The 16,317-nt window shown below is 43.4% G+C and overlaps 2 protein-coding genes across 4 annotated transcripts in view; both read left to right on the forward strand.

The window, feature by feature from the left end:
* The window catches only part of UBE2Q2 (ubiquitin conjugating enzyme E2 Q2), a 40,491-nt gene extending 34,738 nt beyond the window's left edge, over positions 1-5,753 (forward strand). For both annotated transcript variants that reach the window (XM_035335675.1, XM_035335674.1), the window contains 5 exons: positions 333-391; positions 1,624-1,672; positions 2,684-2,779; positions 3,435-3,501; positions 5,109-5,753. In XM_035335675.1, the coding sequence (XP_035191566.1) occupies positions 333-391; positions 1,624-1,672; positions 2,684-2,779; positions 3,435-3,501; positions 5,109-5,140 (303 nt within the window). In that variant the 3' untranslated portion in view covers positions 5,141-5,753. The remainder of the gene's footprint in view (positions 1-332; positions 392-1,623; positions 1,673-2,683; positions 2,780-3,434; positions 3,502-5,108) is intronic.
* Positions 5,754-6,238: 485 nt separating this feature from the next.
* FBXO22 (F-box protein 22) lies at positions 6,239-12,983 on the forward strand. Of its 2 annotated transcripts, none has more exons than XM_035335619.1 (8): positions 6,239-6,398; positions 6,530-6,662; positions 7,092-7,179; positions 7,583-7,678; positions 8,918-9,082; positions 10,075-10,240; positions 11,459-12,600; positions 12,632-12,983. In XM_035335619.1, the coding sequence occupies exons 1-7, from the start codon at positions 6,295-6,297 to the stop codon at positions 11,886-11,888; spliced, it is 1,182 nt and encodes a 393-aa protein (XP_035191510.1). In that variant the 5' UTR covers positions 6,239-6,294; the 3' UTR covers positions 11,889-12,600; positions 12,632-12,983. The 2 variants fall into 2 exon arrangements, with proteins under 2 accessions (XP_035191510.1, XP_035191511.1); XM_035335620.1 differs by having other exon boundaries at positions 11,462-12,600.
* The last annotated feature ends 3,334 nt before the right edge of the window (positions 12,984-16,317 follow it).

Here is a 16,317-nt window from a genome sequence, read left to right on the forward strand (position 1 = left end):
CCCCCCCCCCCCCCCCCCCCCCCCCCCCCCCCCCCCCCCAAAAATTGTAGCTAATTGTAGAAGGTGACTTAAAATACCCGAAAATGTACTTCAAATGGGTAAAGATGGAGGTAAAATATTTTTTATTTTTTTAAAGTTCAACTGTTAGTGTGGAACTAAAGCTTCCCAAAGATTGCTTTTGAACCAGTACTGTGGAAAAGTGGTTATTACAGAACTGAAAAATGTTAATGTTTTAAATCTTATTTGCCAAATAAGGCTCCTGAAGTATCTCCTGATTAGGAACACAGTGTCACGGTATAGTTCTTAACTTTTTTTTTCTTCATGCTTTTCAGGATAATTTCCCTTTTGATCCTCCCTTTGTACGAGTGGTATCTCCTGTGCTCACAGGAGGGTAGGTTGGAGTCTCTTTACGGAAATCTTACTTTGTGGTAAAAATGTTACAAGTTGAGATTGGTCGGCTGGGTTTGCAGGGAACCTTTTGAGACTACCAAGTAGACTTGAAGATATTTTTCCTAAATATCCAGCAATGAGCTGCTCTAGTCCTTGAGTTTGGTGAAAGGCTCAGTGTGATACGGAGGTGTGCTTCTCACGGGTTATAAATGATAGCAAACAGCTGGGTGCTCTTTCCAGCTGGGTGCAATTCCTTAGTTTGATTAGGATTGCTTAATTTGTGTCCACTTTGGAAAGGCTGTGTCTGCCATAATCTTTAAGACCTGGTTTCTTTGTGGACTGTTAACATCACTATATCACTGTTAATTCTGTTGTTCCAAATAGAAATGTGTTTTGAGTTCTTGCTGAAGGATCCTGTTGCTTTAAACTTGCTGCACAGTATTAACTGTGTGTTGTTTTTGTTTTCTGGTAACACTGCTGTAAATTTTTTTTAGATAAAAGTTCCTCTAATGCTAATCAGAAAGCATTAAATCTAATCAACACTGTGCTCTGAAAGTTATCAGAAGTTATCTAAAGCTCGGTTGAAACATTGCGCGGAGCACAGAAGCTTATATATATATATCAGAGCTTATATATATATATATCAATGGAGAGAAGATTAAATTCACCTTCCAAGGCTTTTATGCATCTCCTGCTGACAGGAAGTTACAGCTCTGTGTTTGAAAATGCAGTCTGACAGCTGGTGCTGAGTCTAGTTTAAATTGCTGCCTGTCTTTTCATTTCTCTCTGAAAGATGTATAGATCGTCATTGTTTGAATGCACTGATCACTGGGGAGGCTATGCTTTTGGAGTGGCGAATTCTCCCTTCTCAGTCCAGGTTTTGTGATGGCCATTAATGGCATCAGCATACCCATGGTGTAGCAGCAAAAAGCAGCATTCCTTTCCATGGTCCGGGGACAGTTGTGTAAGCATTTGTACACACCAGCTGCATCACTGATTTCAACTAAGCGTATGTAGCAAAGGAAAGCAGTTTCTTTTGTCTTACAGTCCCAGTTAATCTCTTCTACAGAAGTATGATACGGCTAGCTAGTTACGTTACTGGCCAAAGGGCGTTTCAGCTCTGTGTGGACAAAAACGTTAACTAGCCTGAGAGAGCTCGAAGCACTTTGAACAGTTTCATATTTTACTAACTGTTGATGTCAAATATAATTTTGTTCTCACATTTATTTCTAGGTATGTCCTAGGTGGAGGTGCGTTATGCATGGAACTTCTTACTAAACAGGTGAATGCAGACTCTTCCTCTCACTGCTGAAGTGCCATGAGTAAAGGTGCATTTTTTTCAGTAAAAAGGCACTTGACGGTAGTAGCTTTTATCCAGATTAAGTAAGCATTCTTGAAAATAAAAATAGGCATTTCCCCTGAGTTTGTCTCTGTGTGTAAAAATAAATATACATGCTCCAAAGGGAACATGGTGGAAGAAACTTCAGTCCCGCAATACTGCTCTTGCTCCTTTTGTGCAAGATCTTCATTTCCACCTTGAATGGATTACAGGAGGTCTGAGAAAGGAGCCAGAAGTGAGAGCACATCAGTTTTGAGCTCTCAGAATTTCTTGGAGGAGGCAAGTGTAAAGAGTGAGTTGTGAGGAACAAGACGTGTTCTTTTCCAGAAGCCTCTGCTACTGCACAAAGTCAGTTTTGGAGAAGTGAGGAATGTAGAAGATTCTTGTGTAGACAGTGATCAGTTTTCTCTCTAAAGTGTAACTGAGTGGAGTAACTAGTTGCAGCCTCTTGCAGAAGCTTCTGTGAACCCTGGAAGGTAAAACAATGCCAGAGAGAAACTGCCATTTTGAGAGCAAAATCACCTTAGCTCACTTAGTGGCTTCGTTAGATAGTGGTCTTTTGTGCTTACAACAAAAAGTGTAATTTCTGTTGTGAAGTTGCTGACAATGTGTAAGTGCTGTAACGTACTTGTTCTCGTTTCTGTCTTGCTGTACTCTGGAAATGCGTGATTCAGCCTATTAATTTTTCCTACAAGTTCTTGGTACTAATACTGCATATCAATTGCCATTTTTCTCTGGGCAATCACAGCTGTTAATAGAAAATGAGTAGTCAAAAACTAAAAGGTGGCTTGCTGGAGTGCAATAAAAGAAAAGAACAACCACTGCACACACAAAAAGAAAAAAAAAAGTAACAAAGAAAAAAAAAAGGCACAACAAAACACAAATTCCAAAACAGATTTGGGAGGTGAGCACAAGAAGTATGTGTAACGTGGAAATGTTTTCTTCCTCCTCCAGGGCTGGAGCAGTGCCTATTCAATAGAATCAGTCATCATGCAGATCAATGCCACTTTAGTCAAAGGAAAAGCCAGAGTACAGTTTGGAGCCAATAAGGTAAATGCACTGTGTACATCAGTTAACACAAACTGTTGGTAGGCTGCTTCTGTTTCTTCACTGACTTCACAGACGATGCTTAGTGACAGAACTGCCATTGCAAATATACTTGCATTTTCGTTTACCTCAACGTCTGGTGCGTGAGTGAGTGTTTTATTGGTTGTTAACGTTGAGTTTAAGGCAAGATGAATGTTTGAAGAGGACAAAACTGTTGGATGGGCAGGGTGTGTAAGTAGGGAGACGTGATGGGGGGAAGGAGGACTCAATTAAAAATGAGGAAGATTTGGAAGGAATTCACAGAAGCTTCTTTGATCACAGTTCTGTGTAGCCTGGTAACTGGTCAGCTGAACAAGGCAGAATCTGGGGGGAAGGAAGGGTGTGCCTGAAGCGCTGCTGTGTGGGGCAGCTAGCATATGGTTCTGAGCCCTCTGATAGAGGGGCATGTGCAGCAGCAGGGCTATGCCAGTCCAAGTCATCATGATCGAGGCAGAATGAGAAATTAAGAGTATTTGTTCTGAAAATCTTGTACTTGAAAGCCGGGAACGTCGTACATTGTTTTGATTTGGAAGTCCACCGTAGAGTATCTTTCTAACACCCTTTGAGGTCTTGCATGTTTAGATGCAGGTTCTCTCATGCTGTTTTTTTTTTCTTTCAGAATCAATATAATCTAGCAAGAGCACAGCAGTCCTACAAGTCACTAGTACAAATACATGAGAAAAATGGTAAGTATCTCTTGTACTTTTGTTTCTCGTCTGCACAGTATCCTGCGATTTGATATTTGGCAGTGATAAAACTTGAAGTGCTGGAATGTGTTTACATTGGCTTGGAAAGACTGGAAGTGGTGTTTCTGTTGCTCGCTTTCAATTGTTGTTGTCTCTCTTGTTCAGGTAACTTGACTAACTGTCAAGTCTGTCTGTCCACTTTTAAAAAATACAGAAAGTCCAAGAGAAGTGCTCTGGCTGGGAAACTACAACTGATATGAGAGAGGGGCTTCCCCTCCCCCCCATTTAAAGCCAGTTATTGGTCTCTCAGCTGATTAAAACAAGTATTAAAGGGCTCGAGGTATAATCGCATTCACTGCAGCAGGATGAGAAGGCAACGAATGACCTGAGGCTTTAGAAAGGTGTAAGTGACTTGTATAAAAGCAGTCAGCAGAAGTGGTACCTGGTCTCATGATGAGGGATTTAGTCATGGATTTAGTCCCGGTTCCCATCTTAGTCACCGTCTTTGACTCAAGGTGGACACAGTGTTCTTTGTGAATTCATGTTGCCATGAACCCAAGAACATATTTCAGTATGAGTGTAGTGAGCACCTCTAAATGAACACCTCTAAAATGAACATAATGCCTTCAGTACTGTTGAAAAGGAGATGATGATTTTAAAATGCTTTCCATTTTTGTGATTTATTGATCTTGCCCTGAACCAAGTCTTTTGCTTTTTTAGTTTGCCACAAAAGGCAGCTTGGCTGTTAATTTCTAGCCACGTGCTAGGCTTGACTACAGTGCTTGCTGCCACAGGAGCTGTGCACAAAGCATTCACAGCAGATTTATTGCTGCTGCAAAGTTGTCTTTGTTAACTTCTAGCTGCTACCAATTCTCTGGGACAACATAAGTAGGCCCGGTACCCACCATACAAACACTGAGGAATTGTTACATAGTGGCTGGGAGAATTAAGATTGGAGATCATTGGTGGCCAGGAAGAGCACACTTGTGATATGATTCAACTGCTAAACAGGCCAAATCCTAGCAGGAGGCAGAGTTACTCAGCTGACATTTCCAAGCCCATTCCTACAGCAAGACTTGCAAAAGTGGGATAAACTGTGCAAATGCTTGTGCACACCGAACTCTTCCACATGCAAGATAAGATGTGTATATAAATAACCCAGTGCAGTCATGTTTGTATGCCTAGACATTAAATGCCTGGAAGACATGTTTTGTTTTGCTTGTTTGTTTTTACCAGTATTCCGTCTGTTTTTGTTACGGTGATGTTTCTCCTTCAACAGCTTCTTCTGTTCATGCCCAACTTGTCCAACTAAAGATAGCTGCTATTACAAAACAAAAAACAAATACACCACCACCAAAGAAAGGACCCATGAAAATACTGAATTTTCACACATAAATGCTGTGTCTGACCCTGGAAAATGCCACATGCTCCATGTCCTGTTGGAGGCGACTAAGGCCTAGGGCACTGGGTCTCACGGAACTGGCTCCTTTGGGAGGGAAGGAAGGGAGCCAGTCAAGGTTTCCATCTCCCACAAATCCAGAATGGGCTGGTAAGATCATCTTAACCTCACAGTGTCAGTACCTAACACGTGTCTCTGTTCTCCGTAGGCTGGTACACTCCTCCAAAAGAAGATGGTTAATACTGAGGACTGTTGTATACCTGGACCAATGTCAACAAAACAAGCTCTTTTTTATGTTTTCCAACACACAGACTCAAGCTACGAGTGCCCCTTATAACAGCCGTACTGAAGACTTTAGCTATTAGATAAGTTAGTGGATAATCTGTCAACTGACACGTAAAGTATGTTACAGCCTTACCATTCCGCTCTTCTTAGGTATCTCGGACTGAGCAATTTGGGCCTTTACTGTATTTGTTCTTTACGGATTGCGCATATTTGGGCCACTCCCTCCCTTCTCCTTTTTTTTTTAATTTTATTTGGAAGTGTAAGTTCCCTACGGCAGGCTATCAAGTTACTAAAGATCATTCAATAGGAGTTGTTCACACACTTTTTTTTTTGGTGTATTTCTTAACTTTGGCAGAATGCAGACTGCAGACTTGCGTTGTATTGTTTCATTTAAAGCCAGGAAGTGGGATACGTTGTTTAATACTGTTCTAGGCAATGTCAGATCTTGCAAATCACAGTAGTTTTTCTGGTCTGAAATGACAGCGTTTGTAGTATTTCCAAATTAATGATATAGGAAAAGCACATGTATGTTAAGTCATTAAACATTTTTCATGGCCGTATGAGAATATGAACTGTTTCTTGGAAAAGATGCTTTTTGTTTAGTTTTTTTTTTCCTTGAGGAGAGCAAGGCTGTGCCCGTGAGAACTGCCCTTAATGCTCCCTGCAGCCTGCTGCCACGGCCCCCCCTGCGTACCGAGAGGAGCCTTGGTACGGAGCTTGGGGTTATTTGAAGTACTAGGAGAAACCAGGCCTTCGTAGGTGTTCCCTTTTATTAACGGGTTGTTGCAATCATTTGTAAACTAATGAACTCATAAAGCGATTGGAACCAGCGCGACGCAGTCCGTGGATGGCATTTTTTATACGGAGGTTACAGTAACGTGCGGAAACCACAGCGGCCGCCTCAGCGGCTGCGGCCCCTTTGCTGGGGCGCTGCGCTCCGTCTCCGCGCCGCCGGGCACCGGGCCCGGCCCGCCCGAGGCCCCCCTCGCCGCCGGGGGAGGTGGGGTGGGGGCGGAGGTGGCGCCCCGCCTCGTGCCGCCGGAAGCGGAAGCGCGCGTGCGGCCGGCCCCGGCGCTGTGCGCGTGACGCAGCGTCCCGGCGCCGCTGCCATGGAGGCGAGCGGCAGGGCCGCCTTCGTGCTCAGCAACCTGGCCGAGGTGGTGGAGCGCGTCCTCGGCTTCCTGCCCACCAAGGCGCTGCTGCGCGCCGCGTGGTGAGGAGCGGGGGCGGCGGGGGGCGGCGGGCGGGCGGGTGGGGGGCGCCGTTTCTGAGGGGCCGGGGGCGGGGCGGCGGCGGCAGAGGCAGCCGCAGCCGCCCGGTGTACGCGCGGTGTGTGCCTTGCAGCGTGTGCCGCCTCTGGAGGGAGTGCGCCCGGCGGACCCTGCGCACGCGGCAGCGCCTCGCCTGGGTGTCGGCGCTGGAGCCGGGGCCCGCCGACAGCCACGCGCTGGTGCGCGCGCTCGCCCGGGAGCTCGAGGTGGGTGCGCGCCGGAGGGGGGGGGGAGGGAGGGAAGGGGGGCGAGAGCGGCTTCCAGTGGCGGAGGCAGCGCGCGGGAACCGACGGGCGGTCAGAGAGCCCCGACGGGCGGTCAGAGAGCCCCGACGGGCGGTCAGAGAGCCCCGACGGGCGGTCAGAGAGCCCCGACGGGCGGCCCCGACGGTCGGCCCCGGCCGCGGTCCCGGCGGTCAGCCAGCCAGCCAGCCGCAGTCAGTCCGCACCGCTCCCCGCGCGGCTGCCGCCCCTCCCGTCAGGGCTCCGGTGAACGTGAGGGAAGGGCCGAGGCGTACCTGCTGCCTTCCGTCAGCCCCCGCCCAGACCTCTCTTTCCGAGCCTGGCTGATGCCTCTGGGAAAGGGATGGTGCGGGGAGCCGTGAAACAGCACAGCCTGCCCCTTTCCTCCTGCAGAAAGTGCACGTGCTGCCCCAAACCGTGCTCTACATAGCGGATGCAGAAACGTTCAGCGGCCACGAGGAATGCCATGACCAAAAGAAAGGTAACTGCTCGACTCGTGCTCTGAGGGAGCCGGCAGTTAGGTCCAACACAGAAAGTTCACCTACCAAGGAATTCACTTCCTTTGAATTTCAAAGCAGAGTAATCTTGAAAAAATGTGCCCATTTACCCCATTTGTGGTGTGAAACGCAGCCCTCAGGTGTTTGCTATTTTACACAGATATGTATTATACAGAGGAAAGGACAGTAATTTACTTTCTCATCCCGTTGACAAGGTTGATTCCATTCCATATGCTGTTAGTTCTGCTCTCTTACGGATAGTACAGTTTTTTTTTGTGTTTGTAATGTTGATAAAAGAGTGTGGGATTACTGCAATGCTTGTTTTAGTCCTGTTCAGAACAGCTCACCTCTACCTCTCTGTAGTTACTCTTTTTTCTCTCTTAACAGCCAGAAAAAGAAATAGTAAAGAAACAGCAATTGCACTTGAAAAACTGTTGCCAAAACGATGTCAAGTTCTTGGACTGGTCACTCCAGGGATTGTAGGTAGGAGTCTTCTTTTACTGCTTTGGTTTTTTTATTATTGGTAATTTCTTCCTCCTTTCTCACCTTAAATTCTTTTTCCACGGTGTACTAGGGTGTATTTTTCTGCTCATCCCTGTAATTGTAGAAGATATTTTACACCCTGTATGTTCGCAGCAAGCTCTCGTACATCAAACAGCGTAGCGGGAGTCAGCTTAGTATGATTGCTTTCATTCTCTGCCACCAGTCTTGACTAATGTATGTCAGGAAAGGGCAGCACAGGCCTCTACTGTGAAGGAGTAAGGAGTTGCTTGGGCAACTTTTTGAGGTCATCTCTAGCCATAAATACTTGTGATTCTGCTCCTACTAAAGACTGTTTAAGTACTTCTGTTTAAGGCAATTAAGTACTACAATTAAGTACTTCTGTTTAAGTAGATTATTGCTCTCTTCTTTTGTCAGCAGGACAGTCACCAGGTGGCTTATCTTTGCAGTGTGGATACAGGGAATACACCAGTGCTTTGTGCATCAGCCTGTGCTTGTCTCGATGGAATTAGCTAACCTGGTGCACTTTTTAATTTTTTTCCTCATGTTGATGCTCAGTTCCCCTGAGATCAAATAGCATTGAAAAGCTTTTTAGGATTTCCAAGTGAGGGCACCTGTTGCATAGTTCAAATCCGGGTTCTCAGTCACTTGAACCAGATCTCTGGAGCAGTGCCGTCTGTTCCATTTATCCTCCCCTAGTCCCCAGGTTGGTCCATGGTGTTATGGTATTGCTCTGCCTTGATTGTGGGGATTGATTCTTGTCAGCAGTGTAATCCAATAATGGGGTCCCGATATTTGTATCAGTTTGCTTTATACTGCCATCACACGCTTGTACAACGCTTTTCCTGGTTTCGTAGGTAGTTCTTAAAAATCCGAGTATCCTTGTGTAGCCACAGAAGTTGGCTGGAAGGCTGGGAGACTGTTGTATTGCACAGTGCTTGTTTCCCGAGTGATTTTAATTTGGTGTGGCTGGGGGAAAATCTCCAAATTGTCTCCTCTGGCAAAGTGACTTCAGCATCATCTGTAGCAAGGGGTCTCTTACACGTTTCATCTTTCCAAAACAACAACAAAATTCACACCAGCTATCTTTACATACGTATGGAAATGAGCTGTCATGTTTTATGTCATGTATGCTGCTCTGCCTCTTTTAATCTACATCACAGTGTAGACGAAAATGTTAGAATCACTGAACGTGAGGTGTCTTTTTTCGTGTCATCGTAGTTACCCCTATGGGTTCAAGCAGCAATCAACCTCAAGAAATTGAAGATGGTGAAGCTGGGTTTGCTCTGCTGTTTCCCAAAATTGATGGTGTAAAAATACAAACCTTTCATTTTCCTAAAGACTTGAAGAACAGGGTCTTCGATGAAAGTAAATTTGCTGAAGCAGGTAAGTGCCTGTTCACCCTTGGATCTTGGCTTTTGTAAGGTGTTGTCTAGCTCTTCTAGGCTGCAGCATGGAATTACACGTAGAACCAACAGCTTCTGTGCTAATTGTGTTCACAGAGCGCTCTGGGGCTCTGTAGGGCTGCTGCTGGTAACTGTCGATCTCTGTTCCCGTTTATCTGGAGTACTGAGGGTAAATTATCCTGAGTACTGATTGCAGATTTCTTTAGGGCTGCTAAGAGGGAGCTGCTATGTTTTAAGCAACCCTCTAACTGGTTAAAAGTAATGATAAGTGAGTTTGTGTCATTGGGCATCATTCTTACCACCACAGTCTAGAAGTGGGTGGGGAGGAGCTGCTGCTTTTCTTCTCCAAGATAACTTTCCTTTTAGATCCTAAGTCAGGTATTTTAGCAAGGAAAGGCAGAAGAAAAGACAATAGATTACAGTAAATACAGTTTACATTCTTCATGTTGTGTTCTTAGCAGGACACAACAGATCATTTAGGAAGAGTAATAGGAGGGTTTTGTGAGTATTTTTGTTCTGCAGACGTGGGAGTTTCTGTCTTGGGTTAAACACCTGGCTGATGTATGCAATTTATTAAATTTTTCAAGTAAAGTTATTTACTGTACTGTGGTTCTTGTTGAATAACTTGTATGCTCAATTCCTATCTGTAAAAGGACAATTAAGGATGTCAAGTAAAACCCAGAAACTGTGCTGTGGTAAAACAAACACTCTGTGAAAGAAGCTGAAAGCTGGAGAAAGCAGATACAGTCTTCATCGCCAAGTTTTTTCAGAAATTCTTACATAGGTAGAGAATGCAGCCCAGCTTCTGGATAGGTGACCAACCTGTGTCTTGTTTTTCAGTTGCAGCAATGGAAAGCCATTAGTAAAGGCATTAGGTATTATTTAAGGAGAGGGTGAAGAGTATATATGGGATACCTGAACTTCAGGGGAAGTCAAAAATAAGGGGACTTATGCTTGTGTTTTTACTTACAGGTCTGAAGAATAATCCAGATCTCCGTGTGGTTCTTCTGTTTGGCTACAACTCTTGGAAGTCAGGAGCTACTCGATTTCTTCATCAAATAGTCAATCCTTTGAATGAAAAAAGTATCATCCTAGCTGGGGGACAAGTGGAGAGCTTTACATCGCTGACCTCTGAGAAGTAGGTATCTTTTTCAAGGTAAATTGTGAATATGATTTAAAATAGGAAAAATACTGCAGAAGCTGTAGCGTTTTAGCTGTGTCCTATTGGAAATACCCCTTAGTGGTAGTAGAATGGTATTTTTTTTTTTTTAAGAGAACAAAGTCCAACTGCTACACCATGATTCAGCAAGAAGACCTGGAAGCTTTGTTTGACTGTTACAATTTGGGTTCTGGAAACCCAGCTAGGAGAGAACTGTGAACGTTTTCAGCTTCAGAAACACTGTATGTGTTTATTGCAGTCTGTGCTTACTCTCTGGCGTGCAGATATATTAGCACTCATTGTGACAGAGACCATTTCTGTGACTGTTCTGGTTCTCTGTCAGCCTCATCTCGGTTCACATCACAGAGCAGTAGCTGAACATGCAGCCAGGACTCTTCCCAGGAGCACACTTAATGTGCTGCAGCTCTGCAAGCACGTGGCACTTGCAGGAACAGGCTTGATGTGATCCAAGTTAAACCCTGTTCCTCTACCATGATCCCTGCATGGCAGATCTGGGCTCCTTCGCTCCAGCCGCTCAGCTGTGTAGGGATTGCTGCTGGTGCCTTCTGACTTGCTGGTGCCAATGCGTCTTCCCTGGAGCAGCCGGTGCTGGGGTGTGTGATGCAGACACTCCTGTGGGCTTCTCCTGCTAGTGTAGGTCTGGACTCCGCAGTGGTACAGACAGGTTTCTTGCATGTGAGTTATGCCAGCTGCACTGTTATTCCAGAGAGCTGACCGTGTTAAATTATTGCTCATAAGCCATAAATAGATAACTATCAAAACCAGTGCATTCTGGCCAGCCAGGGAGACATGAAGCACTAGGAATCTCAAGTTGTTCCTGACTGCTGCTGCTCTGGCTTGATGTGTAAATGCTGAGTATCTTTGCTCAAGTTGAACTTACGGCTCAGTTGGACTTACAGAGCTGTGACATACACAGAGTGCTAAACGTGGCTAGTATTTGAGAGGCAGGCTTATGATTAATTGCAGGTATTGATGTGAAAGGTTTTCCGTGTGAAAGGCTGCTGTTAAAAGAGGATAAAAATGTTGGAAGTTTTGTTGTTTGTTTTTTAACTAAGGCAGCTTTCAAAATCACCAGGATGTTGGTCTGTTTTGCATCTTTCTTCTGTGGCAGCAGATTATTCAGTTGTGAAATGGTCTTTCTGAAATGTTCTCTAACTAAGGCCTATTGCCTTTCAGTAATAATGCCCAGCCCAGCGATGCCTGTGGTGTGGTTGGACTGGCTTTCAGTGGTCCTCAGATCCAGAGCGCGACAGTTCTGTTAGACCAGGATGTAGCTGATGAGAGGACAGCAGAAGCCGCTATGCAACGTCTCAAAGCAGCAAACATCCCCGAGCGTAACACCATTGGCTTCATGTTTGCATGTGTTGGCAGAGGATATCGGCATTATAAAACCAAAAGAAATATGGAAGCAGATGCGTTTAGGAAGTTCTTTCCAAACGTTCCCCTCTTTGGCTTTTTTGGACATGGCGAAATAGGATGTGATCGAATAGTTACTGGGAATTTTGTGTTAAGAGAATGTAATGACGTAAAGGATGACCTGCTTCATGGTTATACTACCGTAATGACTCTTATTCATCTTGGTTCAACGAAAACAAACCAAGTGTAAATATGTTTTTAATGCATCAGTGACCTGTTTCTTTCATTACAGAAAACAGAAAAGCCTGGCAGAGTGTACATCTTGCAGTCAAAGCACCTTCCAAAGCATAAACAACATTCTCGTAATATTATCCAGTCCTGTAGGTGGAATAGAGTTTATTATAATAGCTGTGGGAAAGCTTTGCATTATGTGTAATCCCATGTACACATCAAAATCGCAGGCAAATGGTATTTAATGGAATTCTGCAATTGAAGAAAGACTCTTTTTTCTAAAATGAGAATGGTTTGCACAAATGGCAGTTGGAGTCCAAGTAATCAGCATGTAGAAATAAACAGTACTTTGATGTGCTCTATTTATGTATGCAAAACAGTCTGGAAAAACTACTGATGGCGTTCTGAAATACTGATGCATAAAATCCACCATTTCCTGGATTTTATTTTGAGAAATGCACAACCTGCCCAGATTTGAGTCCTAGTTACAACACTGAATGGGTTTACTAGGTAAAAGGAAAAAATATCTTTAGAAAAAAATAACAAGTGTTCATTAAATAAAAATGAAATTATATAGAAGAAGCATCTGGCCTGTCATTCTTAGAGGAAAAGTTCTGACTGAGTGAGATGCTCTCAAGTTAAAAGCTCAACTTGTTTCACCATCTTGAACTCAATTTGGGTTGTCTTAAATATTTGGTTTAGAGTAGTATCTGATAGTTGGTACATACGAGGTACATACGAGGATTACGAGGTACATATGAGGATTAGTCTTGGTGTATATCAGTTTTCACAGTCAAGATGCACTAGTTACCCTTCCTTTTGGATTCTCTTACAGTATGATGCTTGCTATTACAAACTTTTAAATCCAAAGCACAAAATATGAAGACATCATCTGGTATCTTTAAGTTCCTTTAAAAATTTATTTGCTTTTTAATTTGAATTTATGGGCCACACGAGATCTGGCTAAGTTATTTTTGTATAGAGCCTTTAAGACTTGTGTTTCTGCATGTTTTCCCATGCTTTTGTGAGCTGAAGCTTTTACATCAGTCACGTATTTGGAGTGCTGCAGCTGGAATGCTGTATTGTGATGTTCAAATACGTACATGCAGAATAATTTCAAGTGTAGCTCATAATATGTTTGCTCCCTTTTAAATTCTTTCCTCCCTTTTTCTTTCATTTAGTAAAAGAATGACAAGAAAATAGGATTTATTTTGCAACATTTCAGTGCACTTCCAATTGCCTCATCAGGTAACTGGCCTGTCTGGTTTAGTAAAAAGATAAAATAGTTTGCTGTATGTTGTACTATATCGTACTAAATGGCCTATAACTATATTTTGCTTTAAATGTAACAACCAAGACTACAGTTGCCATCTTCTTGCGGATGTCTAGATGAAGCTTTTCACTGGCAGTAGCCTAACAGGCTAAGGAAGAGGCATATCTGTCCTGGGAGTCGAACTATTGGTCTCACTGGGTGCTGAGCACTGACAGTACTTTACCATGGCTCCGTTGGTGAGTTGTTTTTTTTAAAAAAAAAATTCACAGACAGTGGATGGGCCGTGAACTCCCAGTGGCCTCCTAGGGATAGATTAGCTACTGCATTTGGAAGAGAAAGTAGCTGGGAATTCAGTATTCTTGAATTTTAAAAGAAGCATCAGGGCGGGCAGGGGCATTCAAGTTTTCAGCATAACTGCAATGTCATGTTTGGTCCTTTTTGATTTTGTAATGTTACACATTTAACAGTAGGCAAAGAAAATGTTTGTTTCGTTTCTGTAATAAAGACAGGTCTCCTGTAACAGTATGAGTTAGGCCTAGTTAGCAGCACGGCTGTTAGCATAAGCCTGTGAACTTTACCCAGCTTCTTGCTGTAGTAGAAGTAAATGAATTACAATCAACCACGTGTCTGGAACAGCACTGCAGACATGTCCAGAAGTGTCTGAAGAAGCAGATTGTGAGCTTCAACAATGGCACAGCAAAACAGAAACTGAGAATGCAGTTTGAAGGAGCTAATCATCAGCGAGGTATTCTCTGCCCAGTCCTGTAACTAAGGGTGCTTACACATCCTGGAGGTAACGACAGTGCAAAAAAGCCTCTGGTAAGGGAATCCCAAGAGCTTGCACCAGACTCCAGGATCATCTCCAGCACTGGGGAATGGGGAATAGCCCAGGGGACGCCAGACACGTGCCGTGCCTGGCTGGAATGGCTGTGCTGTCTCTCCTGGACTGCATCATCTCTCTGCTGTGCCAGGGAGGTCGTGTAATTCATTACACTGCGACGTGTGTGATTAAAGCGTTTTGGTATCCACATTCGTTTTGCCTCCACGCTATCATTGACTCTAAAACCACAACAACTCCTGAGTTAGCCCCAAGTATATTTGTTTGAGGCAGCATGTGCCACCTCTCCAGCTCATTGCATGAAAGGCAGTACATCTTCTTTGCTGACAGAAAGCTTTGCAGTGCAGTAACTTGTACCTCTGTCACTCAAAAGTGATAAAGTGGGCAAAGTTAGTCAAAGGACTGCTCAGCAATTGAGGCAAAGTGAGGCAAATGTGAATAGCAATGCTTGTCACAGAGTGCGTGAGAACACAAGACTTCTCTAATAACTATCTGCAGTTACTGTGGTGATGGTCATGTTTCCTGCAAGAGTATATAAATCCTAAGTGACTACAACAGGATTTTGTTTTGCTGAAGGAAAAAAGAAAATCTAAGTCACAAGACCTGCAGAGAAGAGTGGTGATTTTTCTGACACTAGGTAAAATACATTCTTTTTCCCCATGTTTTGAATACGAGTAATGTTTCATTGCATGTTTCTTCTTAATGCATCTTTCAGTTAAGTGAACTGTAGGTATCAGAAGTATAAAAAGTAACAGGCAAGCGTATGATGATGTCTAATCTCTTATTTGCACAACCAAAACAGCATTTACAAAATGGAAAACTATTACAGGAATTTTTATTTTAAATTGGTAATTCTAAAATCCCCTCTATAGGATTTTTCTATGATTTGCCATTGTAAGAAAGCAAGAATAAATCAGTAAAAGTGGTGGCAAATTGTCACAAGCGTATGTTCAGAAAGCAGTTCCTGTTAAAAACTGCAGAAAACTTTTTTTTACTGTATAAGGCTTTGGTGAATCCTCATAATAATTCCCACCTTAATACAGCAATTGTAACTGATGCACGTGAAAGCAGTTGAAGATGAGCGTTAGACTCCACTTCTCAAATTTCTTACTTGAAATTTTTCCTGTTCCTAAGCCCATTTCTCAGCCAGATGCAGGCTCCAGAAGAGGCTGCTGTTTTGGAAGAGGCTCCAGGTTAGCCTCAAGGGTGTTCTGCCTAGGAACATGCCTCCTGATCTACAGGCTCAAAGGTGTGCAGCAAGGTAAACAGCTCATTTCTGGTGGTGGTGTGCCTGGGTCTTGTACCACACTTTTAGATGAAATAAATACAAGTTCAGATGTTGGAGGACCCTTGCACTGATTACTGTGCACCTACCAGCAGTTCATAACAATGTGGGGTATTTTTCTAAACAGTAACACACAATTAGTGGGAAAAAATGGAAGCCTTTCAAAGGAAAAGTGTAAAAACAAGTTGGGATTATTTGGAAATGATATTACCTGGATATGTGTGTTAGAATTATTAACAGAGAAATAGCTATTTGGAAAATAGCTTTGATAATTTAGGAATAAAAATTTTGTTCCTAAATCAATGGGATTTATGCTTCTAAACTGTTTAAACACTTTAAAAATAAATAAATTGCCATCATTACATTTCACAGCTAGATCCTCACTGGGATTAGCAGGTAGCACTGGCTTCTTAAAATAACTGTTTCAGAGTGATTCTTATTGCTGCATCAGTGGCAGTCATGTCACCTTCTCGAGGTAATTTTTCACAACTCTGAGTTAGAAACAGCTTTTTTAAAATTAAGCTCATCTTGGTTGAGTAGACAGTGTGGCAACAGCGAGAGCAAACACTAGTCCCCTAAAAACAGGAATTCCAGAACCAGTGAAAATGACTGAATAGTTTGAAACAGCAGTGAATGTTGTGATGGAGAAAAAAAGAATAGAAATGTACAACATAAATTCAAATTACGGAGCCCTGTTAAAAATGCCAGTGGATGGTCAGCTACAGTTTTACAGCCCACCGTTTGCCTGTACAAAAGTAGTGCAAACACCATTATTTACACTGGGAGCGTGGCTTGAAACCAGTCTCTTGTAATGTTCACTGAGAACATTCAGATGTGGTACAAACTGACACAGAGCTGAATTTAAGCGTTAGAAATTGTATTTAGTGTTCATTTGGGGGAAGAAAACAGCACTATCTTGATGTTATTTCAGGTTCTGTTTATGCACCCTTAGCTAGCTGTAGGAAAAAATGCTGGTGAAAGGCTTTTTGGAGTATCGCTCCCAAATATGCACCAGAGCTGCAACCTGCCTGTAAGTACTTCAGTACTTCATT

Source organism: Oxyura jamaicensis, chromosome 10, assembly GCF_011077185.1.
Source record: "Oxyura jamaicensis isolate SHBP4307 breed ruddy duck chromosome 10, BPBGC_Ojam_1.0, whole genome shotgun sequence".
NCBI classification, from domain to species: domain Eukaryota; kingdom Metazoa; phylum Chordata; class Aves; order Anseriformes; family Anatidae; genus Oxyura; species Oxyura jamaicensis.